This window comes from Triturus cristatus, chromosome 12, assembly GCF_964204655.1.
Source record: "Triturus cristatus chromosome 12, aTriCri1.1, whole genome shotgun sequence".
Lineage (NCBI taxonomy): Eukaryota > Metazoa > Chordata > Amphibia > Caudata > Salamandridae > Triturus > Triturus cristatus.
The window spans coordinates 781,798,800-781,826,287 of record NC_140595.1 but is presented as its reverse complement, the minus strand read 5'-3'; the positions used below and the strand labels follow the sequence as shown (position 1 = coordinate 781,826,287).

Below are 27,488 nucleotides of genomic sequence, written 5' to 3'. Positions count from 1 at the left end.
GTTTTGGTATTGTCGTTTTGTTCTCTCCCACGGGTTGGACTCGTTGTCCCATTTTTAATAAAGTTTGGAAGGGATGTAGTGACCGGCTGGTCACGGTCTAGTGTTTCCAGATTGTGTTTCCAACAGCCACTCCTTTGTGGCTGGCTTACACACTCACCCTACACCCATCCATCACAGGTGTCACTGTCCAAGTGGCCCTGTTAATAAAAGGGGCTGGGTGCGTGTGCCCTGGGCCAGTTCCAGAACCAGTAATGTAGGTTCTGTGTCCTTATTCATTACTGCATGACTTGGCAAATGAGGAAATGGTGCTGGTTAAGATAAGAGACAATAAACAAAGGTAACTGATCACAAAATTGCATTTCAGAAGAAAGAAGTGTGAGAAGAGCTCTCCTCAAGAATCCATGTTTTCCTAAACTTGAGCCTTGCATCATTGAGGCCATAACAGGCTCTCGGCGGTTACTTAACGCTAATAAAAAGGGGCTCCTGGGTGATTACTAGCCACAGTTCATCTGCTTTCTGTAATCATGAGAGCAGCTAGCTGGGGTCGTGCTCAGTAGCGGCAGTGGTGGGGTGGGGGAGGGGACAAAAAAAGAAAACCTGAACAAAAGAAAAACACTTACCTGAAACGGCAAACTCCCCTCCTGCGTCCTCTGTCCCTCCGACATCTTCCTGCACTCATCAGCAGGAAGCACCCGCCCTCCCAACCTCCCAATAGCCAATCATTGGTCTGAGCGCCGTGGATCGGTGCTCAGACAGTGACTGAGGGTTTGGATGTTCCTCACCAGGCTGTGTAATGCAGCCTGGTTGGGAACATGCAAAGTGCGCAGGACTGCTTGAGGCGGCCCGATAGGATCGGCCCAAGCAGTCCGGCACACTTCAGGAGTGAAAACCCCTCCTCTCCCTACTCCGCCAGCCCTGCCCCGCCCAAGGAGCAGTGACGTATTTAGGAAAAATAAAATGACAATAACAATAGTTCTTATAATTTTATTTTTCCTTTTTTTCAGTGAGGCGGCGCTCCTCCGCCTTAGTGGAGGAGCCGCCACTGGTCGTGCCTGACACAGACATTGTCTACACCTGAGGAACTTGTTTAAAACTGTGAGGAGATAGCTGTAGTCATTGAGAATAAAATCTGACGTGATTATTCCTGCCTCCCAGGTTTAGTGCAGACTTTTCTTCTAGGCGAAGTGACGCGTCTAGCGTGTTCGCTGACCAGATATGGCAGCAGGTTTGACTGGTGGTGCTTACAGGGTTCCAAGGTGTCGGAGCACACACTGATGTCTGTTGTGTGTCGATTTGTAATCCCTCCTGAGTGTGCCTTCAATAGAAGTGATTTAAACCATAAACTGTGTAAAATAGCATACACGTGTGTTCTCATTTCTACCTGCCCTTTGCCCTAGGGCTACTTTGAGGCTCAATGACACTTCACTTCCTTTTGTAAAGCTACTGTTGCCATACTTTACAGTACATAAAGGATCAAATGCTAATGAGCTGAGTATCTTTACTTCCGTTATCAACAATGAACTTTGCTGTGCTCTGTAAATTGTTTCTTGGCACCTGTAGTAGTTGATCTTCTCCTTATCTTCATGCCAAGGGCATCTCAGCATCGCTGCCGCATCCTGTATTAAGGTTTTTTCATCAAACCTGTAAGGGATCGAAACAAAGTGAGAAATTAATTAAGTAAAAGCACATTTGAAATTCATAGTCTAGGCTCCTTCTTTTTCACTGCCTGTTTTTAGATCCAGTGTTAGCCGAGAACTTTTTAATTTACTAAAATTATATGTATAAAATACATATTTATAGCAGTTTTCACCCAGCGCTCTGCATTCAGGTCTGTGTGGGTTAGCCCACTTCAGCTATTGGATCACTTCACTGCCAGTAACGGTATACTGCCAGTAACGGTATTCTGCTCTTTCACAAGGTGCACCTCCGCACACAAAGAAGTTCCCTTGAGGGCCATGTAACACTATGGCAATGTGTGCTTTTTGAGACTGAAAAAAAACAACTGTCAAGGTATTTTTGTTATATATGTGCGAGCCTCGAAGCTCCCCCAACTAAAAGAAATTAGAAAAACCATGACAAAACAAGCACTGGAAAAGTCAAGATGCCAGCAGCCAATGCCAAATCCATCCTCTAACTCAAAAAACGGAGTGATTATTAATGATCTAATTTTCTACACTAGCTCACTAGCTAATTGGTGCTCTGCAACGTTGAAATTGCTAAACATCAAAGAAGCAAGAAACATCCCTTATGCAACAAAGTTGATTATAAATCCCTCGAAAAAGTTAAAGTCCTCACTAAATATAACCTTTTTCAAAAATGGCACTGTACTCATCCAAGCAGCCAACAGGGATCTTGAGTTATTTGACAATTACTTTACCACGCTAAAAGACCAGGTCCATAACATCCCTATTTCAGAGCTCCAACAAGACGAGAGCTTAGACACCTCCATCCACACTCCCCTGAGGGTAATTGAAAAGAGAGACCGCAGTACAGACCAGGAGATTCGACACTCTAGATCCTCTAGTACTAGACAATACACAAAGGCACACATTACAGCCATCGATCAGCATTAATCCCAGTGAAGCAACCCAAGTAAAATCTAACAAACCGCCCAACCAGCGCACATCAGATGCAAATGCCTCCACAACCTTACAAATCACTGATCTATCAGACACAGCAACCAACAATCAGTACCCGGAGATGACAAATCACACGACCGATTTGAAGGCAGGAAAATAAATTAGCAAAAAAATAATTACAGAAAGAGCAAAAGATATAATCAAAATGTCAGAAGATGAACCTTCCAACCTAACGAGCCACATGTCAGAAGTCCAGCTACAAAAACACCAACTCTCACCATTAGGAAAGGAATTAGAAATGCTCATGGCCCAGACAGATAGGATAGCTACAGACATGCGAAACACTATTAGGAACATGAAGAATACGCTACTGCTCTCAGAAAGCTATCGCTCCAAAATTATCCAGACTCAAAAATCGGCACGCAATCTCCACAATAAGCTCAACACAACCCCACTACCTCTTGCCAATAGGATTTACCGTCCATGTATCTTCCTCAGATATTTGTCATACATTGAAACCCAAAACCTACTACTTTTTTATGATATTACTTCCAAACTTCCCGAAAAAATAAGTGACCACAAGATTCAGGTGGTCCCAATTAATGTCAACATAATATCACATACAAATCAATGAAAACCAAACTCTAATAAACTAAAAGATATAATGCAAAGCCCAGAGGGGACCAACTCCAATTCTGAACTAGAAAACCCTACAAAAAAGATCTCATGCCTACTTATCAACTGCCGCTCAGCAATGAAACATGCCGCTGACATTGCCGACCAGATCATGAATCAAGATACTTACGTGGCTATTCTAACGGAAACATGGCTATCTGAATCAGCCTACACATGCTGGTGCCACCAAACTATAACATTATAAGACTAGATAGGCTAATCAAAACGGGAGGAGGAGTGGCCTGCATCCACTGATCAAACATCACCATCTCCAAAGTTCTCTCATACCCTATAGACTCATGTGAATACCTGGGGCTCACAGCACGATTTACAGACAACCAAGTGTAGAAACTACACACATTCTATCACCCCCCTCAGGCAAAAACCTAACTTTCATAGATCATCTAATGGAAATTATTACAATCAACTCAGAACCCCACTCCAATGATATTTTCCTAGGAGACTTCAATCCTCACTGAAACGACACCCAAGAACCTGGTCAACATTCTGAAATAATTTGTAACAGACCACTCACTAGTACAAGCATGTGCCCTACAAAACACACTCCAAAGGAGCCACACTAGACTGGATCATCTCCAAAGCAAATACTACCCAAGCAATCTCAATCGTACCTTGTGACTGGTCCGATCACCACCTCATTACCTTCCAAATACCAGCCAAAAAAAAGAAAACAATCTCGCAAGCTATCAAACCCAAACATTGGGTAAGAGACACTAGAGACCTGAACTCAGAGACTCTAACATTGTAGGGCGAGAAATAATTGCAACCCCCGCCTGAACTAACGGGCGTTAGAGAGCTTACAGACCACTACAATCTTACGATATCTAAAAACATCGAAAACATTGCACCCCTAAAACTGAAAAGAATTTAGACCAAAGATAAAAACCCATGGGTCAACGGATCACTTAATGAAGAAAGACGTAAACTCAGAATAACTGAAAGAATATGGGGACAATCTCCGTCATCCCCCACTTAAAACAACTAAGAATGACCAGAAAAACCCACCATAAAAGTGTCCTTAAATCAAAAAAAGAATTTTTCTGAAAGGAACTTGAAAACACAAAGAACAGACGAGGAAACTCTTCGATATACTAAAAGAACAATCAAACAAATTACCCAAATACTCCCTATTAACATCCAAATCAGATCTGAACTGTGAAGATTTCTCAACATTATTTACTCATTGGAGAGAGAACTCAAGAATAACGCTGAAAAAGCATCAATCCTAAGGAACGAACAAGGGAGGAACCATGCCCTACCGCCACAAATAATGCCCAAAAATAATGCCAACTGGTCAACCTTCAAACTATATGATCAGCAGGACATTACCAAAATATTACTATCTTTGAAACCAAATAATCATTACAATGACACTCTGCCGGCAAAATGCTGGCCCTCCTGCAACCTCATGGTCATCCCCTTCTGGACTAAAATAATTAATGAATCACTTGCCCAAGGATCAATTCCAGACTGCCTAAAAAGAGGCCAGGTCATCCCTCTTCTAAAGAAACCTACGGAGAACCCATCGGACCCAAACAACTTTCGTCCAGTAACAACCATTCCCCTACTAGACAAAGTACTAGAAAAATGTGCTCACAATCAATTAAGTCAACACATTACTGAATTTGAACTACCAAATGACTCCCGATCAGGGTTCAGACCAAACCACAGTGTGGAGACAGCAATCCTACACAAAGTAGATGACGCTCTGCTAGCCCTTGACCGTAATGAAACCTGTCTCCTGATCCTTCTGGACTTATCGTCTTCATTTGACACAGTAAACCATCCCAAATTACTAGAACGACTGGAAAATAGGATGGGCTTATCAGGTACTGTTCTGAAATGGTTCTACTCCTTCCTAGAGAACAGATTGCAAAGATTCCTGGTGGACAACAAGCTATCTCCACCATCACCAATCCAAATTGGGGTGCCACAAGGATCAACCTTATCCCCATCACTATTTAACCTATACATAGAACCATTAACTGAAGTACTGTATAAAGCTAACATTTCCTTTCACATGTATGCTGACGACACCCAGCTGTATATGAAGATATAATCTCCGGAACAGATCAACACTATGAACCAAGCTCTCAAGAAAACTGTTGAATGGTTAGCTGACAATCATCTTAAGCTAAACTCACAGAAAATCAAATTCCTTCTGATCTCCCCATCTAAAAGTTCTGCCAAGATGAAAGAATGGACCAAGATGATCACAGCGCTAAACGGTACCCTAACGATAGTTGACTCAACCAACTCACTGTGGATAAAGAGCTAAACATGCGAGCACACATCTACACAACAGCAAAAAACGCTAGTTTCCATCTGAATTACCTCCGAAAAATGAAGCCTCTCATCGATCCCGTGGATCTAAAAATGGCAGTACAGGCACTGGTCATATCAAGAATTGAATATGGATGCGCAACGCTATCAGGACTCCCTAAGATATCAACAGCTCCCCTAAAAGCCTTCCTTAATGCAGCAACTAGACTTATAACAGGAACCAAAAAATACGACCACATCTCTCAACATCTGAAAGCGCTCAACTGGCTACCATACGAGGCAAGGATAGAGCTAAAAAGTGCATGTATTACACACAAGGCAATACATCACAAAACTCCTCACTACCTAGCCCATAAAGTTACGCTGTCCAGAGGCACTAGACCCTCGAGGGGATCGGAGTATTTTCTACTGAAACCAGCATTCTTCCGTAAGAAAAAGACTTACGATAGAGCGTTCACTGGAGCTGCACCAAGGATCTGGAATGCGCTCCCACGGAACATCAGAAGAATCACCTATGCTCCACGATTCAAAAAGGAGACCAAGTCCTTTCTGATGCATACATTTCTCCCTTAATGAACAATGTGATGAACATAACAATTGTATAACCAGCTTGGATATAGGAGAACTCAGGAATGCCCCTATCTTAAATCTAATGTACGATTCGACAATCTGGGCTGTAATCTATTGATTGATTTTTAATTATTTTTACTCCTCATTACGTTTGTTTTATGTATGGATAAATATATGCCAATGCTAATGGAATTCATAGACATGCTCTTGACGTGAAAGAATTGATATCTGCCGATTTCGAAGGCAGTTGAAATGTAAAGCGCTCTGACACCCAAACCCTGGGTCTGGTTCGCGCTATAGAAAACACTGACTATATAAAATAAATAAATTGTCTTTGTCAATGCTTGTTTAATTTGCAGTGTAGGTCCTTCCTAGTAAAGGCTATTTATATTAATAGCTATTGGAGGGCGGAAACCAGCACTGGTTCATCTAGTCTCCCCATGTCTTCACCTTGTCAAAAGCTGTAGTCTCCTCTATAGGCTCACCATAGTACCTGAGTTTACTCACAAGTTCTATTTCACCCTGCTACCCACGGATCTAGAAACAGGAAAAGTGAAATGACGTTTTATCATTGCAGGATGTTCTCCAACAAGAGAATCTTTCAGTCTTCTGTTCCCACGTGCCACAAATTATCATTATGTTAATCAGCCGAGCATCTGAGAGGCTACAAAAAAGTGGGACTTTCACTCATTCCCCAATATCCAAACACTGATATAGTCTTTTTGTCAGGAGTATGACACCCAGGTACTGCAGGGTCACCCAACCCCAACAGCCATCTGAGGAACCAATAGAAGGATGTAAAACCATATAGTACTCACTTTTCTGTCAATGACAGGGCAGTGAGATTCTTAGTTAGTGTCGCGCACGCGTCCTTCGAAAGTTTTTCTCTTACTTCCTCTGACCTGGAAAAAAGAAAACACGCAGACAGCTTACAGCTCCCAATCATAGCACAGGGTTTGGTATAGAAATGGTACACAGGTACAGACAGCTGTTCAAATGTAGGACTGTACTAGATTCCAAACTATAAAACATATTAGAAAAATTCATTATTAAAAGTGACTGCTTGATCATCTGCATCTTATCTTTTGAACTAGATTCAATAGTACATATTCATGGTAAGGTTGGACGAGTTAGTTTGGTCAGTTTTAAGTCAGATACACAATCTGATGGTCAAGGGAGTCTGAAGACTTTGGGTCAACTGGAAGCTGAAATTGAATATGAATAGAGATGACATTTACTGATATCTACAGGTCTGAGACCAATTGAGAAATTATGAAATTGAATGGGAGAGATTGATGGATTACTCTCAGATAGAGGGAAGGTCACTGACTAAGAAATGGTGCAACATCCAGGATATAGAGACTCAGAATTATTAAACCAGATTGCTTGGCAACTGAAATTTGAGGGAGGCCCCCTGCAAAGTACCTGGCGGCACCCCCCACCCCTATGCTCCAGACCCAGTCAGGAGCTCTCAGGCCTGGGGCTAGCCATCCATGCACAGTGCTGGAGGGGGGCCCTTTGGAGCTCGGGAGCCCTCCCGCACTTCGGGGAATTTTTTTTACGTCACTGCCTATGCCATCGAGAGAGGTGGACGTTCTGGTGAGGTTATAAATAGGGCTCCTGGTTTTATGGTATTTATTTCTTTGACATTTCCATCTGTTTTAAGCATATTTACTTTTACTTAATTTTATTGGCATTTATTTACATGTTTTTGTGTTTAACGTAAGAATGTAACTGCAATGGGTATATGTATTTATGGATAAATGTATACTCTCGTTTAACTGTCCAATGGGTGTTTACTGTTTACAATATAAAACAGTCATCTCAAAACGTTTACATTGTAGAACAGCTTAAACAGCTGTAGGGCTACAGTTAATAAGGTTCCTTAGGAAATGTTTTTTTTTTTTTAACTTCCCTACCGGTCAATCTCCACAGCTACAGGCCTGGCATTCATTAGTGACAGTAGTAGGAATCCGCCAAAAGAATACCTATATTGCAAATGTTTCCATATTTGAAAACATACGGACAGGAGATTAGATTTTTTTTGTTTGTATTTGTTGGACTTGGCCCTTTTGCGGGGTTCACCCCTAAACATTTTGCCTGTCTCCTTGCCTTTTTCCTGTGTAGTGTTGGTGGTTTTAGGCCTAGAGGCACTTTATCACTGCTGTCCAGTGTAAAGTGCGTGCGCTTTGGGTTACATGTAGTGAAATTGGCCTGCCCTCCCATAGGAATACATGGGGGATTCCCTGATGAATGTGGGTCAGTGGTAGATCCTGATATGAGAGGTGCAGCGTGGTCAAGTCTGGTATGTGTGAAATGGTATTAATAAATGCTGCGCAATGGTGTGCACAGATTTATTGTAGTTATGTTAGAAATGCCACTTTTAGAAGTTGGCATTTCTGTGTGCTATGGATCTGCCTGCCTGATGTTAATTGCATGTCTGGCTTTTGAGTGACAGGGGCTGGTAAGGTGTGGGTGAATCCAAGAGGGGCAGGGTGAGCCAGCGCTAGGCTGAATGGGACATGTACATTTTGAGTAGTGGGAGGATAAGTCCCTGGTCCCTGAAAAGGAGTGTGCCTGCCCTAGTGAATGCTGGCTGCGCCCCCCTGTGGTGTGTCTGATGACGATCCCCCACCTAACAATAGGAAAGAGGAGCCTGGTAAACAGAGTGCTCCCAAACCATTTGCATCTGGTTTCCCCAGCCCTGTGCTTTCAGACAAAGAAAATGTCCTATAAATGAAGGGGCTGTGACCCCATGAAAGTGTGTGTGCTTGTTCTTACTTTGGGAGGACACTCTGCCAGGAGGAACCGCCGCCGGACCCAGCTGCATTTTCCTGGGGGTCCCTGCATGCTGGCCTGCCTGGCTGTGCTTTCCTGGGTTCTCCCCAGCACCAAGGAGACTCTTCCTTTTTGCCTTGGCAAGGACTTTGTGGCTTCTAGCACCTGGGAGCACTGTTATTTATATTCTCCAGAGGAAAGAGGAGCGCGGGGCTTGGCAGCGCTAAGCTGTGATCATCCCCGAGGGAATCCCGACGTGGAGATTCCCCCACAGTGCGTAGGAAGAGCGGGTGCCCACCCCACATTTTGCCCGTGCTGCGCGGGAGTCTACCCTTCGTTATACATTTGTAAAAAGAAGCGGGTGCCCACCCGCATTGGTTTTTATTTACCCAGCAGGAGCCCAACCCGCATTTCCGCCGAGAAATCACAGCCACGGCCTGAGATCCAATAAAAGGAACTGCCGCACCGGAGCGGCGAACAGGAAGTCAGACGGGACTGCCTGTTTGTGGGCAGGGCCAGCGACGGGTGCCGGAGCCTCGCGGGCTCCATTTCCACCTTCCCCCGTAGCTCTAGAGAGGGGGAAGGCAACCAAGAAGAAGCCCGGGTTAAGTGAGGCGAAGGTAGCCTTGCCTGCTGAGCCGGTAAGAGGGACCGTGCGACGTGAGGAGGATCCTCAGTGCCTGTGCCCAAGTAGACGAGGGGCTCTCATGAGCGGAGAGAGCCGCGCGTGTTGTGGAACCGGCTGGAGCCCAGAGGAGACAGAGCCTGCACAGCCACAGAAAAGCCCGGTGAGTGGGGCTCAATTGTACGTTGGTTGGGGGGTGTGTCGGGACACATTGCCGGTGCCCGCCCCCTGTGACCGTGCCGTGGGTGCCCGCGCTGATTTTCCAGCTGCCCCACCTGACAGTGGGCAGCTGCCACGTTTTGCATACTTTTACTCAGAGTCCCAAAGGGGGCTCCAACTTGCCTGGGTTGCTGATTTTCACAGGGGCACCGCAGTTCCGGGCTGCTGCAACGTTGGGGCATTTGCTAATTAGGAGTCCCAGAGACGGGCTCAGAAGGCATGCTGGGGCCCGGGCTCATGTTCACAGCTGTCCAGCAATTAGTGGGCAGCTGCCACATTTAGGCTTATGCACCTGCGCACTTTTTGGTTTGCTGCATTGGCAGCCAGAGGGCCAGTAGACGGCCCTGCAGAGCCCTGACATTTCTGTACATAGGGCATTTGAGCCCTGGAGAAGGCCAGTTGGCCTGGGGGTCCGTTTTATGTGGTAGGGCATAAGGCCCTAATGTGATCCCTAATGTGTAACACATTTATGCTGAGGATGTTATGCATACCACGTCTATGCTAATGAGGTTTGGGGCCTAAGGTGATTTATTGCCCCATGTCATTTATGTGATGCCTAGGACAAATGTGATTCATGCATAGTGTGGTTATGCTAATGTGATGCCTAAGGTCATTATTATAACAGTAGTTATTGGGTGTTTCATTACTTGTGTTTTACTTACCTGTTCTGATGGTTATGACTAGGGCCCGATTGGCCTGGTCCTGTATATAATCCCCTGTGAATATTGCTCGTGCCAGTGGGCACAGTGTATATTTGTATGTGATTGCATTCTAATTTTTTTTATAATACAAAGGCATTTTTTAAATAACCTTGTGTGGAGTTCCCTTTGTGGTGTGCCTAGTGTGTTGCTGCTATGAGTGTGTGTTGCACAAACGCTTCACACATTGCCTCCGGGATAAGCCTGACTACTCGTGCCAAGCTACCAAGGGGGTGAGCAGGGGTTATCTTCCGCGTGTACCTCCCTTGCCCTCACTAGAGTGGTGGTTTCTGTCTGGCTTTGGCGCAAGCCTTAGCCAACCGGAAATCTAATTTCTAACAGTATTTATCTATAAAATTAGTAAAGATTTAAAACTGGGAGCCTTATTAATGAACATTACAGCTCATGATTCCACCCAAGGCATATGGTCACAACATTTCATCTTTTCACTCTCCCATCCTTTTAAAATTTCACCTTTTCTTCCTTCTAGCCATCATCTTTTCACCCTTACATCTTGAAAGGTAAGAAAGAACAAGTAAGGATGAGAGGAAAAGAGTGCATGTAGATAGAAAGGAAAGAAAAAAGATGAGTATGCAGGAAGTGTGGGAGTAAATGAACGTGAGAGGAAGAAAATGTGAAAGGAAGAAGCATACAAAGGTGAAGGGTAGGATGGTAGTGAGAAAAGAAGGAAGTGTGAAAGATTGAATGAATGAATGGAAGATTGAAAGGACTGACTGTGCCTTGCTCTGTGTTTTCTACTAATGTTATCATTCCTCTTTCCCTGTGCAGGCCAGCTCAAGGCCTACACCCTTCTGTTGTATTCCGAACAATGTTACATATGACCATTTTGTCTGCAGACAGAAGAGACTCATAAACTACTAATCAATGATCTAGTGGGACCAGTTCATGGGCCCGTTGAGCCCTGTGACTGCCCCTGCCAAAGCTGCTAGAGCGGGTGGTTCTCAATGCCACTGATTTGCTGGGCGTAAGTTCTGACTCCTCGAGATGCTCCACCCCAGTTGACTCCTACAATCGCTTCTTGCCTACAGCTGTTCGGGGAACAAAGACAGCTTCCTAGTACTTCTTTTCATCTGCCATGGTGCTCCCCATGGCTATCTGTAGCACTAATCTATCCGATGCTGCTGCGTAAGGTAGGTGGTACACTTAGCCTTAAAAACCAGGCTCCAGCCTCCAGGGGTACTTCAGTCGAGGCATGAGATCATGAGTTAAGCTGACTCTTGCTGTCCTCAACGTACCGCCGAGAGAGCAGGTCTGTTCACACTTAAGGGATTACTATGCCCTCCTCCATCTGCCGTCTGTCCCCTGGGACTCTGCCATTGCCATAGATCACTGTGGTACCGACTAAACCACCGCCATCTTATTCTCCGTGTTTCTTCAAGAACTTCCTTGCTCCTCCCCAGTTCTGGTACCCATATCCACCCAGCTACAGAAATGGGGGGCTCAGAGGAACCACCACCATCTGTTCCGAGGAATCATGAGATCTTTCACGCACTGCCTCTTCTAGATCACCTGAGGTGGGAGAGTAGGCTGCCATGGTAATCAAGCCGCTGTAGGGCTATTTATCGGGCGTCAGATGAAACCCCCAGCATACAGCTCCCTCTGAAGTTGCTTCCCACTCTGGCAGGCACTACATTTAACTGAGGCAATTTCCTAGGCAGAGGAAAAGGAGAAACAACGAGAACTCAAAAAATAAAGAGAGGGACCCCTTAGTTCGACCAAGGGAATAGGGCACTAGTAACAAGTGAAAGAAAGATTTTTCCCTCGGTTCCTGTTCTCTTCTACTGGCAACACCTCTTACACTCAGACACGTACATATAACTATGAACAAGGCCCAGACAGTAATTCCATAATATGTCAGGAGTAGAAATTAGTGCAATTGTTTATTTAAAAATGTATACTCTAGATATGTTTGTTATTTAATACAATAAAAAGCAAGAAGCAATATATACTCGGTTCAATCTTGTCAAAAACAATTAGTACAATTGAATACAATAAAACATTTCATGCACAATTATACCCGTTGTATTAATAAAAACATCAAAGACATATTCATAATGCCAATTCCTCAACTATTAAAAGGGAGATAGAAAATACAATACACTTTGTTATACAAAGTTACACATTCATAGAAAGAAGGCCAACTGAGACCCGATTAGTATCAATTGATCCAGCCAGCAATGCGAATTGTGCAGGTGGTGCGTCGACACGTTTCGAGGGTGTTAATTCACTTTATACCATCTTTCTCAAGACAAACATATTGCTCTCTTTGTTATTAAAAAACATATTCATGTGTGTTTCAGGGTACAATCCTATTGAAGTGTTATTTTAATCTATGCTGTAAGTTCTATTTAATCACTAATCCCGTTTCCAATTCTAACACGTACATCAAATATCCAATCGTGAAAACATCAATCCATAACACATTTACCACGGGAGCACCTGCACTTTACCACTGATCAGCAGAGTCAAAACCGGGAGGTCAGAAAGCAAAAACTCAGGGGAAACACACCAAAAGATGACATGTCCCCTCCAGCTGAAAGTGGGGAGAACTACCCACTCGCCTGGGAGTTCTCTTCACTAAGGCGGAAGAACCCGGACAGGCCATCTGCGTTAGCGGGTTCTGTGTCAGGACGGTGTTCCACCGTAAAGTCCATTCCCTGGAGGGAGTTTGACCACCTCAGCAGTTTGGGATTCTCACCCCTCATTTGCATCAACCATCTGAGGGGCCAGTGGTCTCTCTGACCTGGAAGTGAGTCCCAAACAGGTAGGGCCTCAGCTTCTTCAGTGCCCAGACCACAGCGAAAGCTTCCCTTTCTATGGCACTCCACCTCTGTTCCCTGTCTCCGGCTAAGGAAGACTACCGGCTGGTCTAGGCCCTCTTCATTCAGTTGTGAGAGCACCGCTCCCACTTCATGCTCTGAAGCGTCGGTCTGCACAACAAATTCCTTGGAGAAGTCGGGGGCCTTGAGCACGGGGCCATGTACATGGCGGCCTTCAGGGCATCAAATGCCTTCTGGCAGGACTCAATCCAGATTGCCTTTTTTGGCTGCTTCTTGGAAGTCAGCTCGGTTAAGGGGGCAACAATGGTGCCATATCCCTTAACAAACTTCCTGTGTACCCGATGAGTCCTAAGAAGGCTCTCACCTCTGTCTTGGTCTTGGGGGGCTCCCAAGCAAGAATGGTGTCGATCTTGGGCTGTAGGGGCGCCACCTGGCCGCTCCCTACCTGGTGTCCCAAGTACACCACCGAACCCTGCCCGATCTGGCACTTACTGGCCTTAATCCCGAGGCCTGCCTTCTGCAGCTCCTTCAACACTTCTCCAAGGTGCTGCAGGTGTTCGTCCCAACTGGAACTGAACACCGCGATGTCGTCCAGGTATGTGGCACTGAATTCCTCCAGCCCGGCCAACACCTGGTTGACCAACCTCTGAAAGGTGGCAGGGGCATTCTTTAACCCAAGGGACATCACGCAGAACTGGTAATGTCCTTCCGGGGTTGAGAACGTGGACCTCTCCTTGGCCCCCTCGGTTAGAGCAATCTGCCAGTACCCCAACGTTAAATTAAATCTACTAAGGAATTTAGAAGCTCCCAACCGATCGATGAGCTCATCAGCTCGAGGAATGGGGTGTGCATCAATCCGAGTGACGGCATTGAGCCCCCGGTAGTCCACACAGAACCGCAGTTCATGTGTGGAACCGGGTGCCGTAGCCTTCGGGACTAAGACCAAGAGGCTGGCCCATGGACTGCTGGACGGCTCAACCACCCCTAACGCCAACATCTTCGATACCTCCTCTTTGATGCTGGCTTTGACCAGGTCAGCCAACCTGTAAATCTTATGTTGGCGGGCTGTCACCGGTGTCCACATTGTGGGTACACCAGTGAGTAACACCTGGGGTCAGGGAGAACAGTGGGGCAAACTGCCCCAGCAACTGGCAACAATAGCCCTGTTGCTTGGCGGTTAGGGTCGGGGTGAGGACACCATCCATCGACCCATCACCCACTTGGGTAGACAGGAGGTCGGGGAGATGCTCACTCTCCGCTTCCTCCCCGTCGTCTGTCGCCAAGAGCATGCTCACTTCGGACCTCTCGAAGTGGGGCTTTAGGCGGTTCACGTGGAGGACCCGTAAAGGGTTCCGGGGAGCCTGCAAATCCACCAGGTAGGTGACCTCACTTTTGTGCTCCACCACCTCAAAGGGCCTAGTCCACTTGTCCTGCAAGGCACAAGGTTCCACTGGGGCCATGACCCACACTTTTTGTCCAGGTTGAAACTCGACCAAAGTGGCATTCTGGTCATACCACTTCTTCATTTCTTCCTGGCTGGCCTCGAGGTTCACCTGAATGAGTGTCCTGAAGTGGGCAGTTTGGTTCCAGAAGGCCAGCATGTAGCTAAACACATCTTGGACTGTCTTCCTGGGAGCGGCCTCCCAGCCTTCCCTCACCAAGCTTAGAGGTTCTCGCACAGGGTGACCATACAGAAGCTCAAAGGGACTGAACCCAAGAGACTTCTGGGGTACCTCCCTGTAGGCAAAGAGAAGGCACGACAGAGGACGTCCCATTTACGTCTCATGGGTTCGGTGAGACCCTTGATCATGCCCTTCAAGGTCTGGGTGAACCTTTCAACCAGACCGTTAACTTGGGGGTGGTACGGGGGTGTTGAACTTGTAAGTGACACCACACTCCTTCCACGGGGATGTCATATACTTGGCTATGAAATTCGTCCCCCTGTCGGAAACCACCTCTCTGGGGAACCCCACACGGGAAAAGATCCCCATTAACGCCAGGCCCACCACTGGCGCGTCTTTGTCCTGAGAGGGATTGCTTCCGGGTACCGGGTGGCATGGCCCACTAAGACCAGGATGTACCTGTTGCCCATGGCTGTCTTGGGATCCAGTGGCCCCCACAATGTCCAATCCTGCCCTCTCAAAAGGTGTCCCAACAACGGGGAACGGTTGGAGAGGAGCTTGGACCTTCCTCCCACTCTTACCACTTGCCTAGCAAGTTTGGCAAGACCTGCAATGTCCATCTGACTGCCTTCGCATTTGGGGCCAGAAGAAGTGGGTGACAAGCTTGTCAAAGGTCTTGTCCTGCCCCAAATGTCCTGCCAAAGGCACATCGTGAACCAGACCCAGTAGGAAGGTCCGGAAGCGCTGGGGTACCACCAGCACACGGGCTGACCCAGGTTCCGCGACCTTAGGCTCGCTATACAGGAAGTCATTCTCCCAGTAGATCCAATGTGATCCGGACTGATCACCAGTCGTCTGGGCTGCGGCCTGCCGTTGCAGACCCTCCAGAGAAGGGCACTCTTTCTGCTCCTGGCAGAACTCCTCCCTGGTGGGACCCCCTTCTTGCTGCCAATGGGTCAGCTTAGAGATGTCCCCCAGTTGGGCTACCTGTTCCCCTGTAGGTACCAGGGCGTCCCCCTCAAGGTCCGCCTCCTCCCGGCCGTGGGAACTTCGGGGTCCGGTTTCACGCGCCCCTTGCCCTTTTTCTTGGCAGGGACCTGGGCCACACTTGCCGGCTCTGGGTCCCTTTGAACACCATCTCGGGCCGCCCACTCTGGCAACCCAAGCATCTCCAAGTGGGACCTGAGCTCAACATCCTTCCACAAGGACTGCTCCAGGTCATTACCGAGCAGACAATCGACAGGCATGGAAGGGCTCACAACCACCCTCAAGGGATCTGAAACCCCCCCCCCCACTCAAAGGGAACCTGCGCCACCAGACACTGGCGCTCTGAATTGTCGACTGCAATTACTTGGTGGAATGCCCTGGGGACTACCTGCTCTTCATAGACCAGGTGACATCGGACTAAGGCCACACTGGCTCCAGTATCTCTGAGAGCCTTTACTCTTCTCCCATTGACGGTGCTGTATTTCTTTGTGTTAGGGGGCACCTCGGTCCCTGGGACCATCTCACTGTCTCCTAGTGAGACTAGGGTAATTTCTGCGGGGTCCCCACCCTCCAGTGGGTACTCCTCCTCCTCCCCAAGCGCTACACTAGCCACATATTCGGACTGCCCACCGGTGGGTGGCTGTGCCCCCTTTGAGCACCTGGGGTCCCCCTTTGTGTACTCCACCTGGTCACTTGCAAAACATTTGCGGGGGCCGGTCTCAGCAGGCTTTCCTGTTGAGCCCCTTTTCTTCTTATCATCGGGGGGATGGGAACCTTTACCGTGGGTGTTAATTTGGGGCCCTTTAGAGAACTCCTGTGCTTTACCCTTCCCCCCCCCCACTTTTCTGCTGGGGACCCTGCCCACCTTTGGCTGAGTCTCCCCCAAACGCTTTCTTGTGGACCTTGGTACTCACCCAGCGGTCCGCCTCCATAGCAAGCTTCCTGGGATCAATCAGCCTACTATCAACTAGGTGCTGGTGCAGATCTGCACAACATAGACTGGACAGGTGCTCCCATGCAATCAAATTGTAGAGCCCCTGATAATCTGTCACATTACTGCCCATCACCCAGCCATCCAATGATCGGCAAAACATATCCACACACTCCAACGACGTGTTGGCATCGGACTTCTTACTGGACCTGAACTGATCCCTGTACTTTTAGTGAGGAGGGCATCCTTCATGTCTGGATAGGTGAGGTGATACCCCTTACCCAAAGCTATTAAAGTATCCCTCGCTTCTTTGGGAAAGAGAGGCCACAATTCTGCTCCCCAATTCTCCTCAGGGACCCCATTCATATGGATTGCTACATCGTACCCCTGGAACTACCTTTGTATATCGTCCCCCTTCTTCAACTCCTTGCCTACATTCTTGGGGAGGTGTACGATTCTGTGTGCCTGCCTTGACGAGTTGCTGCCACCATCTGAGCTGGTTCTTTTCTCTCGATCCAGCTCCTTCTTTCTGATTTTGTAATCTAATACCATTCTCTTTTCTTCCATGGCTAATCTAATCTTTTCTATTTCTGTTGCTACTTTCCTTGCTTCCCGTCTGTCCTCCAGCTCCTCTGGGGACATCCAACCTAGGACTATGCGCCTCCGCCTCTCCACTAAGATCACCAGATTGTCCACTTGCGTCTCTGGCTGCTACCCAGGCCCACAGCACCTTTTGTAGCTCGCCTTTCCTAGTGAGGCATCTGACTTGGACTTTTAGGTTTTTGCAAACTAATTTCAATTCTCTAACAGTGAAGAGCTCCAACCTAACATAATGGTCTGCGATATGGTAGTAGTGCACACCAATCACTGTAAGTCAAGTGCAAACGCAAGTCCTATCCTCACCGCTGACAACCAATGTTAGAAATGGGATTTCCGGTAGGCTAGGGCAAGGGCCGAACCAGGCACAAACCTCCACTCTAGTCAGGATAAGGGAGTTACACTCCTAAAATAACCCCTGCTCACCTCCTTGGTAGCTTGGCACGAGCAGTCAGGCTTATCTTAGAGGCAGTGTGTAAAGCGTTTTGCACCCAATCGACAATAATATAGTGTAAGCACTACAAAAGGACACCACACCAGTTTAGAAAAATAACAAATAATTTTACATACTTTCAAACAAGACCAAAGACGATAAAACTCCACAATACTATATGTAAAAAAAAAAGTCTGTAGTTATCAAAATAAGATTCAAGCAAAGTTCCTTGATGTCGATAGCTCAGTCCGGGGCTATCACAGGGTCGTGAGCAAACAAATCCAAACAGTTCTGGCTGGCCGTGGTGTCGCATGCCAGCTACGGTGTCGGGAGGACCAGCAAACAGTACCTTTCAGTAATGCAGGGCAATGTGACCCTTGAAGTCACTTGCGTTGCAGGTCTAGCTCCTTTCTGATGGAATCAGGAGCGCTGGTGCCGGCAAGCGTCGGGTGCTGTGGTGCGAAGTGCAGCTGTGCGGCGTGCTGGGCCCCCAGGTCACGGTGTGAGCAGCGGCTCGGTGGGGGCGTCAGATGGCGTCGTCGGTGAGACCAGGGTCGCGGAGCAAGATGGAGATGGTGCTCGTCACGGTGCTAGCAGTTCACGTGCAAGTAGCGGCGTCGTCGTTGCTGAAGCGCTGTTGTCGGCTGACGAGCGGGAGTCGATGGCACCGGTGGGCCAAGGCTGCGGTGTGGAATGAGGGCGGTGCGTTGTGTAACTTTACGAGCGGTGCCCTCGAACCAAGTTGCAAGCAGCGCCGTCGATTTCGGCGGGAAGTGGCGGCGTCAGGAAGGCCACAGCGTCATCGTGTAGCAGAGCGGTGCGCAATGCGGTGCCCACAGGTCGCTGTGCGAGCAGCGGCTCGGTGATGGCGTCAGCAGGCGTATTCGGTGAGACCAGGGTCGCGTTGCGGCATTGCGGCGGGGCTCTCTGTGGTACCAAGGCTTCTGCGTGAAGCGAGGCAGTGCGGAGTGCAGTGCCCACAGGTCACGGTGCGAGCAGCGGCTCGGTGGCGGCATCAGCAGGCGTCGTCTGTGAGACCAGGGTCATGGTGTGGGGTTGCGGCGGTACCCTCTGCGGTGCCTTCAGGACACGCAGTCGGCAGGGTTGTCGTAGAGGTCGTCTAGTTGGCGTTCTTCTGGTTGCAGCACAAAACACACAGTCCCCAGTGCTGCGGGTAGAAGAACTTGAAGTCTTTGCTGTTCCTTAGACTTCGTGAACAGGGGGCAAGCTCTACCTCAAGCCCTTGGAGAGACTCACAAATTAGGTTGCAGAAAGTCTAGTCCAGTCCTTTCACTGCCCAAGACAGAAGCCGCCACTGCAGGTCAGACCAGCAAAGCACCCAGCAAAGCAGTTGTTCCTTTTCACAGCTTCTCCGGCTGATCCAGATGAGTTCTAAAGTTCAGGGGTCTGGGCCCCAGTATTTGTACACAAAAATCCTTTGATCTTTCAGGCAGAGGGTGTCTGTGCCCGGCCAGAACCAGTTCGACCTTTTCTGGTGTGATTTCCTGATAGGAGGTGGAGATGGCATTGTCAGAGGCAGACCAGGCCCTTTGAGGTGCAAGGAAATCTCTTCCCTTTTCCCCCCATCGCAGGCAAGGTCTATTCAGCCCTTTCCTGACCTACCTAGACTATCTGGAGCCACTCATGCTCCCCAGCCTTCCGTCATCCAAAACCCAGACAGGCAATCCACATTCCAGCAAGGCACACGGGACGACTGAGCAAAATAATACCCACTTTCTAAAAGTGGCCTTTACGAACTCAGAATGGAAAAAGCACCTTTGCTAAAAGCTGCATCTTTAGATTCTGATTTCAGGCATACTAAACTCCATTTCCTTATACCTTTTTCCGGGCTACGTATGTGGGTGGCACAATCTGTGCTGCAGGCCCACGAGTAGCATTTGAATCACAGGCCCCGGCACCCGTAGTGCACTTTACTAGGGACTGACACGTAAATCAAATATCCAATCATGAAAACATCAATCCATAACACATTTTACCACAGGAGCACCTGCACTTTACCACTGATCAGCAGTGCGAAAAGTGCGCAGAAACGTTACGCCAGAAAAAACAGGGTCGAAACCGGGAGGCCAGAAAGCAAAAACTCAGGGGGAACACGCCAAAAGATGCCAAGTCTAACAGTTAATGACAAACTGTACAGTACAGTACAGTAGAAAAATACAAGTTGTTTAGAAGTCAATTTAATGGTGCAGAAAGTCTTACCGGCGTGTCGGTGTTAAAGAGTCAATACCAAGGGGGGTGGCCCTGCCCTGCTTCTTCCTGGCAATGACAGGCCCGGGCGTGTCCAGCACCGTGGATGAGTGCCTCCCCCGCACCTGGGGCAGCAGTAATGCCTCGCGTTGCACACTGGGACTTGAAGTCCCACCAGGGTGTGTGACAGCCCAAACAGGAAGGCAGGAAGGCAAGAAGATGGCACGCGATGCACCCTGGGACAAGGATCCCACCAGGGTGTTGCTGCCTGTCAATAGATGCTTCCAACGATTGCCAAACTGTGCCCCGTGCACGAAGAACGCCCCGCGCCGCGGGAAGAGAGGCAGAGCTTTTGTGCATGAATGAGCGCCTCCCCTGCATCTGTGGCAGCGGTAATGCCTCGGGTTGCACCTGGGACTTGGAGTCCCACCAGGGTTTGTGACAGCCCAAACAGAAAGGCAGGAAGACAAGAAGATGAACGCGATGCACCCTGGGGCAAGCAACCCACCAGGGTGTTGCTGCCTGCCAATAGATGCACCCAACGATGGCCAAACCGTGCCTGTGCGTTACCACTTTCATATGCTTACTTTTTATCAAAGTGATTGTAGTATAAACTAAAAAGCCTTGTATACATCAAATAGTAATATGTCCGACTACTATATGTCTGACTTAAATCTTCATGAGATCCTGATCTATGATCACTTTTTCTGTCTCCCATGTCAAGGGAAGACAGCAAGTCCTTTCACCCTTCACGGATTATTATGAACCTCCTTCTCATGTGCCCTCCATCCGCCACCTGTTCCCCGGTTAAGCTTCAGTGAGTTAATTCTCCATGCCTATACTCTACATCGCCCTGGTTCCTTCCTCTTGAGTTCTGGTGTCCTGCCAACCACAGTGTAGGAATTGGGGAACTCCACAGGACTAAATTCAGCAGCTCTGAGGAGCCCTGACCGCTTTCACACAGCACCGTGCGTAGGTCGCAAAAGGGGGAGATGAGGCCGTCAAGGCCAAACCAGCCGCTGTAGGACCGCATACCAACCGTAACGTAATGCCCGGTAAACAGCTGCTTCTGCAATTTTCCCTAAGTTCTAACTGGCACTGGATCTCACTGGGGCAACTTTTCAGACAGAACAAAGAGGAAAAGAGGAAAACCACAGGGTTAAGTGGCCATCTTGGGATTTGATCCAGAGGACCATGCCCCATTTGGGAATGATTAAGTGGGGTCCACAAAAGTCAAAAGGTTAAGAACCACTGCTCTATAGTATTGATGTGTTTCTCACTAGCATATCGGTAGCTCTGTTAGGGATTAGGCGTCATCCTAAAGTGGAACTCCTCTCCACATGGGCAAGTGCCGGCACCATGCACAGGCTATGGCATGAATAAAGGTTGGTGGCAACTAATTCTAGTGGAGGGTACAGGCCCTTTTTACCTGAACCTCACTCCAGGAATTTCTTTGGGGCTTTCTCTAGTAAGTCCATGCTGTAGGCCATAGAAGGAGCCCCCGACCCGAGTGTATGTTGCATGTGAATGTGAATGAATAGATACATGGGAGATGGGCTACATAGGTTGGGGTTCCCTCTTCAAAGTCATATGGTACTCCAGAAGGTTATGGTAGTCAGAGATAGCTGGTTCTCCCTTTCCTGTATGTCCTTCTGTGCTGCTCCTTTAAAGTCCACAGTCTCTCCTGAATTAATCCAAAAGTCACGTGCACAGTCTGACTTCCAGTGAGCGTTCTCAGAATGGCCCTTTTGTGCTGTGGATGGAGGTAAGACGGGCTTCAAGAAGTCAAGGTCAGTGGTGCTGAAACAATTTTCAGAGTGGAAGTGCTGACATCAGTGTTACATCACAGACGTCATAGGGATTGAAAAGAATCCAAGTGTCACAAAGAACAAGTGTAGCAAACGAGCCCATACAGCAGTCAAGTGATATGGGTGTAGTATATGTCCGGTGGTGCATCTTGGAGCACACAGTCACAAATATATTACTAAAGCACAGTTATTTACAGACTGCACATTTTCAGTGGCGGCTCCTCCGATTTTGGGGTGGTGGAGAAATGCGGGTGGGACGGGAGACAGGGGTGAGGGGAAAATAATAAAAACAAAAACATACCTGCTCCTGTGTCCGCCGCCTCCGTGCTCCTTATCTGATGCTGGGCACGCTGCACAGGCTCCCAGCGGGCAGTCACAGCGCTGCTGTCATGCTCAATACCTGCATGAGAGCTGTGCAGTGATTGCCCTGAGCGGGCTGGCTTGACGCGTGCTCAGGCCCAGGGAGCACTGGGCTTTTCTCCCAGCCGGCTGTACAACACAGAAAGATGCGCGCGCCAGACATGCGCACTTACAAGTGCCCAAACACTCCTCCCTGACTGTGATGCTCGGGCAGGATGGCCCCGCCTCTGCCCTAACTTCGGCTGGGAGTATTGAAAAAAAATTAGAATAAAGTGGTTTTATGATCATTTTATTTTTCAGTGGGGCGACACTCCTAGGTCATAACAGAGGAGCCGCCCCTGCGCATGTTCCACTGAAATGCTCACTAAATGTGCACAGATATGCAATTCTACTGTTATTATTTAGCTCACAAATGCTAATCTGCGAAGAGCAGTTTTGAGCGAATATTTATCATTTGCTCATCACCAAGCGTAGTGTGGTGATTCGTTTTGATCATTTTAAACATCTTTGTTTCGATCACACCTCAGAATTAAACATTTGCCTATTTGTGCTTTCCTTGCTGCTGCTATAGTCTGAAATATTTGTACATTTCATGTACAGCTATTTAAATGTTGTCTGTTAGAACACAGTGACATTCTACCGCCTTTCCTTTCACACTGCCTTTACCCCAACAAGATTTTCACATAGTTCAGTTTATAAAATCATGCCACTTTGCAGTCAGAGAAAGAAAAGTAAACACCAATATCTCTTTTATTTATTTGTTAATTTGTTTTTATTGGCATTTAGTCTTATTTACAGCACACAGTGTTGTACCACCAATATCCCTTTTAAATAAATAAGCAGCAATTTGTCAGAAGACATAGCCTGATATTTTACCCAAGTCTTAGAACGCATTGCAAATGGCACTAGATAAAAAGAATATTTAAAGTCTATTTTATTGCTCATTCAATCCAGGTTAGACAAAGCTGTTCACATAGAAATCAGAGCATAAGAGACCGTGTAGTGAGGGCCTGTCATCAATCATTGGCCACTGTCGATGTGGCAATTGTGTACTATGTAAGTTCAGGAATGACGCCAAAGTGATTTAAGTTGCAGAAACGGCATAAAAATAAGGGGTCACTTGAATTGGAACAGTAAAAATGTGGTATGTTGGTCAAACTACACAAATGGAGAAAAAGAATTTGCCAACTTTGTAGCTGCGTCAAATGTAAAACCAAAGTGTTTACAATACATGTGTGCACATTCTAAATGTTGGTGGCCATAAGATATCGGGCTTAGTAGTATTTTTCTAAAATGTGCCTGACTGCAATAATAAGAAACATGGTTGCAAGTCAGGACCTTGAAAGTATTTTTACCTTGATGCAAGAAGAAAGTTGGATTGTTTTACAAAACATGCTTGATTTTTGTATATTGCTGGACTGGTGATTGCTTTCTTTTGCACTTTGAAAGTATTTGCACTTTTTCTTTTGCTTTACCAACTACAGTTTGTATAGATTGTCATTAGGTACTTGCTGATATGGTTGGTTTTTATTCTACATGCAGTGTTATTTATGGTGTTGCTTGCACTTGTCTGTAATACGTGTACCTTAAATCTTGTATTTAGCATTGTTTACACTACAGAAATGATAAATTAAAACAGATAAACATCTGCATCAATGTTCTGAAGCATCCAAACAGTTTTCTTCCTCAGCCTTGTTTGCCTGCCTGTTTTGCAGTGCTTACTACAAAGACATTATGATTGACATTGCTTCCTCAGTTCACGTTATTATCATGCACAACCCTTGACAGTCGCTAGTGTGTGGCATGCAGATAATTCACCAGTCTATTTCTCTTGACTTTCGCAGGATACTGAGTTATAGCTTGTGTACTTCTCATCTATATTGTCAGCCATTTCAACTGCATTCACTATGATTTGGTTTAACACTTTCTGATATTCCATCGTGGGGTCTTGATCCAACTTAGTGCATGCGTCACTATCCATGAGGTGTTCCATTACACTTTGTTCGTAGAATTCTGTGTCTAGCACAACTAAAGCGCCGCCTTTATCTGCTGATTCAAGGATAGTTGTCTCAAAGTACTCCATTCTTTGTTAGTGAAATTCATTTGATGATGTTTGCGAAAGTTAATCTTTGAAATCTCTGCTTTTACTAGACGTTCGAAGGTATCAATGGATTTGTGTGAAATAGGGGAACAAAAATAACTTTTTGGTTTAAATTCTTTGAATTTCACTGCTTCTTGCAGAGAACTAGAATTATCAAATGTACTGAAGAAATATTTCAGTTTAAGGATTCTGGTGAACTTGAAGAACGCAATTTCTGTTTCAGCTAAATTGCTGTGATATGTTGGAACATATGATGTGCCTTTGTTCAACACGGCTGTTTGAGCTTTTGAAAGATGAACACTGGAGATGTTAATTACTAAGTTGCTCTGGTCTTGCTGCGTAAGGATCTCTTATCCAGCTCTGTCTCTTGATCTTTTCGTTTTACCCCGCCTGGTTTTTGTGTTGGCTTGTCTTGTCGGTGGTTTGCCGCTGGACTGGTGGATAAAAAAGCACTGCACCTCTCTGTTTGTAACGCGGCTAAATATTTCTGAGCTTACAAGTACTAATTTGTCACGGACTCTAAGATTTGGCATATATTATCGACACCACCTAAGATACTACGCACTCGCTTATCATTTACGCGAGACATTTTAATCTATTAATGCCGTTCACTAAATCGCGTCGTATTTCTCACTACACGTTCCAACATATTACCGTGTGGAACCGCTAGCTTGCCACAGCAATTAATTGGGTAAACAAGGTGTAGTTTCTAGAGCGCTTTTCAACTTATTGAACCGAGTAGACCTTTTAGTCCTTGGTCGATGCATTCAGGCTGGGAACTTCTTGAATAACTGCTTAAGTTGGCGTCACCAATTTTCTTTTGTTTAACTTACTTAATCGTTTAGCGACTGTTCACGCTTTTCTAACACGTTCAAGCAATAACCCACTGCCCTTCGGCGATTCTGCTGCTTAAAGCGAGTAATAGAAAATTATGTATTTTAATTTGAATGTTTGTTTGAATCACTGATTATTTTATCATATAGGCTGATTGGACTATCAGTTGAAATCCTTCCTGCCTTTTCTTCTTTTTTCTAGTGTTTCAACGATGCACCCCTGACGAAGGGTCGTTATCAGACCCGAAATGCATTGGGTTAAAACTGAACTTTTCATTTAATCAAACCAATACACGCACAAGGATTATGTTGTTTCACAATATCAGAAGATGCATGATATTGTATGCTACCTCAAGAATATGTGAAGATTAAATAAACTATCATCTTGCAATTGAAGAGGATGAATTTTATGTTTGAAACTCTCGTTATGAAAATCTGTTGATAGCATCGTTTGCTATTTTAAATTGTGCTCACACCCGCAAATTGGTTTTTCCCTTTTGCATTTTGATCTAAATATGTGTTATTGACATTAAAATACATTCACAAAGTGGGATACGTTTCCAATTACAAAATGTCCCAAATATCCTTAAAAGTGGAATCGCAAGCCATTTGTCTCCCAGCCATGGAATTTCTGTCATCAGCACTTCTCCCTTTTTCCACAAGAGCAGTTCAAACATGATTGGCAAAATATCCTAGTTTGCAAATGTTTTCCACATAACTATGGCTTTGCCATATTTGCCACATAATACATCATCTGCTGCATAATCTGACGATTTTAACTAATAAATTGTTTATAGCTCAAACACATCAAAAGATACTAAAAAATTTGACTTGTGCTGCTGTGAAGTGGAAGGCCCTTTGCAAATGTTGACTGGTCACCTTTCTCATTGCTGCAGTTGTATGTCCCACTAGTACTAATAAGGAAAAATATTTGCAGAGACTGTTAGCATTTGTAAAAATTTCAAAATAATAAAGTATCAGAAAATGTACAGCACCACTAATACCAGTGTAGGGTATCAGAGCACTTTACATCACACATATTACACAGAGAAAATAATTAATATGTGTGTAAATCACTGTGTAGGAAATGTTACATAAGACAAAGGACTACAAGGTGTAGGAGTCACATAACAACCATACTAGTAGGCAGCATAGTTTAATAGTGATTGGTCTGCAGAAACACAAACTCAGAATTAGAAAGATAATACCATGGTTGGGGGTTCGCTTTAATAATCAGAATTGATTTCTACTCAAATGAACCCTTTTTTGCAACATTAGGATAATCGAGGACTGGGGAAAAAACCATAACGCTCTAATTTATACCTTGGAGTTTGCATGCAGCTCTTACATGACAGTTAATAGCTCACTGTTCTATGTTAGGATTTTAGCTCATTAACTGCAAGTAACAGTAGGGTCTCTCTGACAAAAGCAGTAACCGACTGACCTATTCACATTATGTGCACTTTGTGAACTGCATGGCACATGTTCTTAGCAGCATGCACATTACAGCTCTGCCATTCCTTTTCATGAGTCAAACCTTCCACTAGACAAAACGCCATCTCTCTCTACTAAGAACATTAATCACTGGAGTTATCAAGACACTTTTATTGTTGCCCAAAAATGTTGGTGGCCAGGAAGGAGGCAGCAAATGCTTTTAAAACCATATTATACTCACAAACACGACGCCCCCACCTGAAGTTGATGCCCGGTGCGGTCGCACTGCCCTAGAGCCACCCTGCTTAAGGGTCCTGTGACCTCAGTGACAGAGTCACTGCCACTCTATGGTGTGCTGCTTCATAGGTCTGTCTCCAAGACTGAAGGTGGACTGCATGGATAGTGGTGGACAGGCCTTCAAGGTTATTCCACACTTGCCACCGCTAGGGTCCACCTGCTGGTGCTAAGACACCAGGGCTTTTAAGATCGTGCAGCACCTTCTAAGGTGTAGCACAGGAATGTGCTCCCTCAGGAGAGTGGTCTGGGAGCCTGGTCATTAAGGCTGAACCTGGTTCACCAGTTCCACTTTAGCAGCTCTGACCATAGCGCCACATCCTCTCCCCCACTGAACACCATACTGCTCCACTTAGAGAAACTTGTACTGCACTGACCCCGCTATAAACACCTGGATGTGACTCAATTCTAATTACGCACTAGACAAGAGCAATAAGCTGCCTAAAAAAATTAACAACATTCTAGAAAAAGCAAACACTCATAGGGAATGCAAGATTAAGTAAAGCATGTGAAATGTAAGTAGAATCAACATGGTTACCTTTTTCCTTTTACACTCATTATTCTGAAATTAGTGAGTGCTTTTGCATGAAAAGGTAAGGCCATGACTACAGGGCCCGGAAGAGACCCGTTT

The 27,488-nt window shown here is 46.3% G+C and overlaps 1 protein-coding gene across 2 annotated transcripts in view; it reads right to left on the bottom strand.

Moving 5' to 3' along the window:
• Positions 1–27,488, bottom strand: part of LOC146782824 (alpha-2,8-sialyltransferase 8F-like) — a 222,952-nt gene that overhangs the window by 174,253 nt on the left and 21,211 nt on the right. For both annotated transcript variants that reach the window (XM_085639218.1, XM_085639219.1), the window contains exons 2-3: positions 6,947–7,030; positions 1,555–1,641 (exon numbers count right to left, since the gene is read on the bottom strand). In XM_085639218.1, the coding sequence (XP_085495344.1) occupies positions 1,555–1,641; positions 6,947–7,030 (171 nt within the window). The remainder of the gene's footprint in view (positions 1–1,554; positions 1,642–6,946; positions 7,031–27,488) is intronic.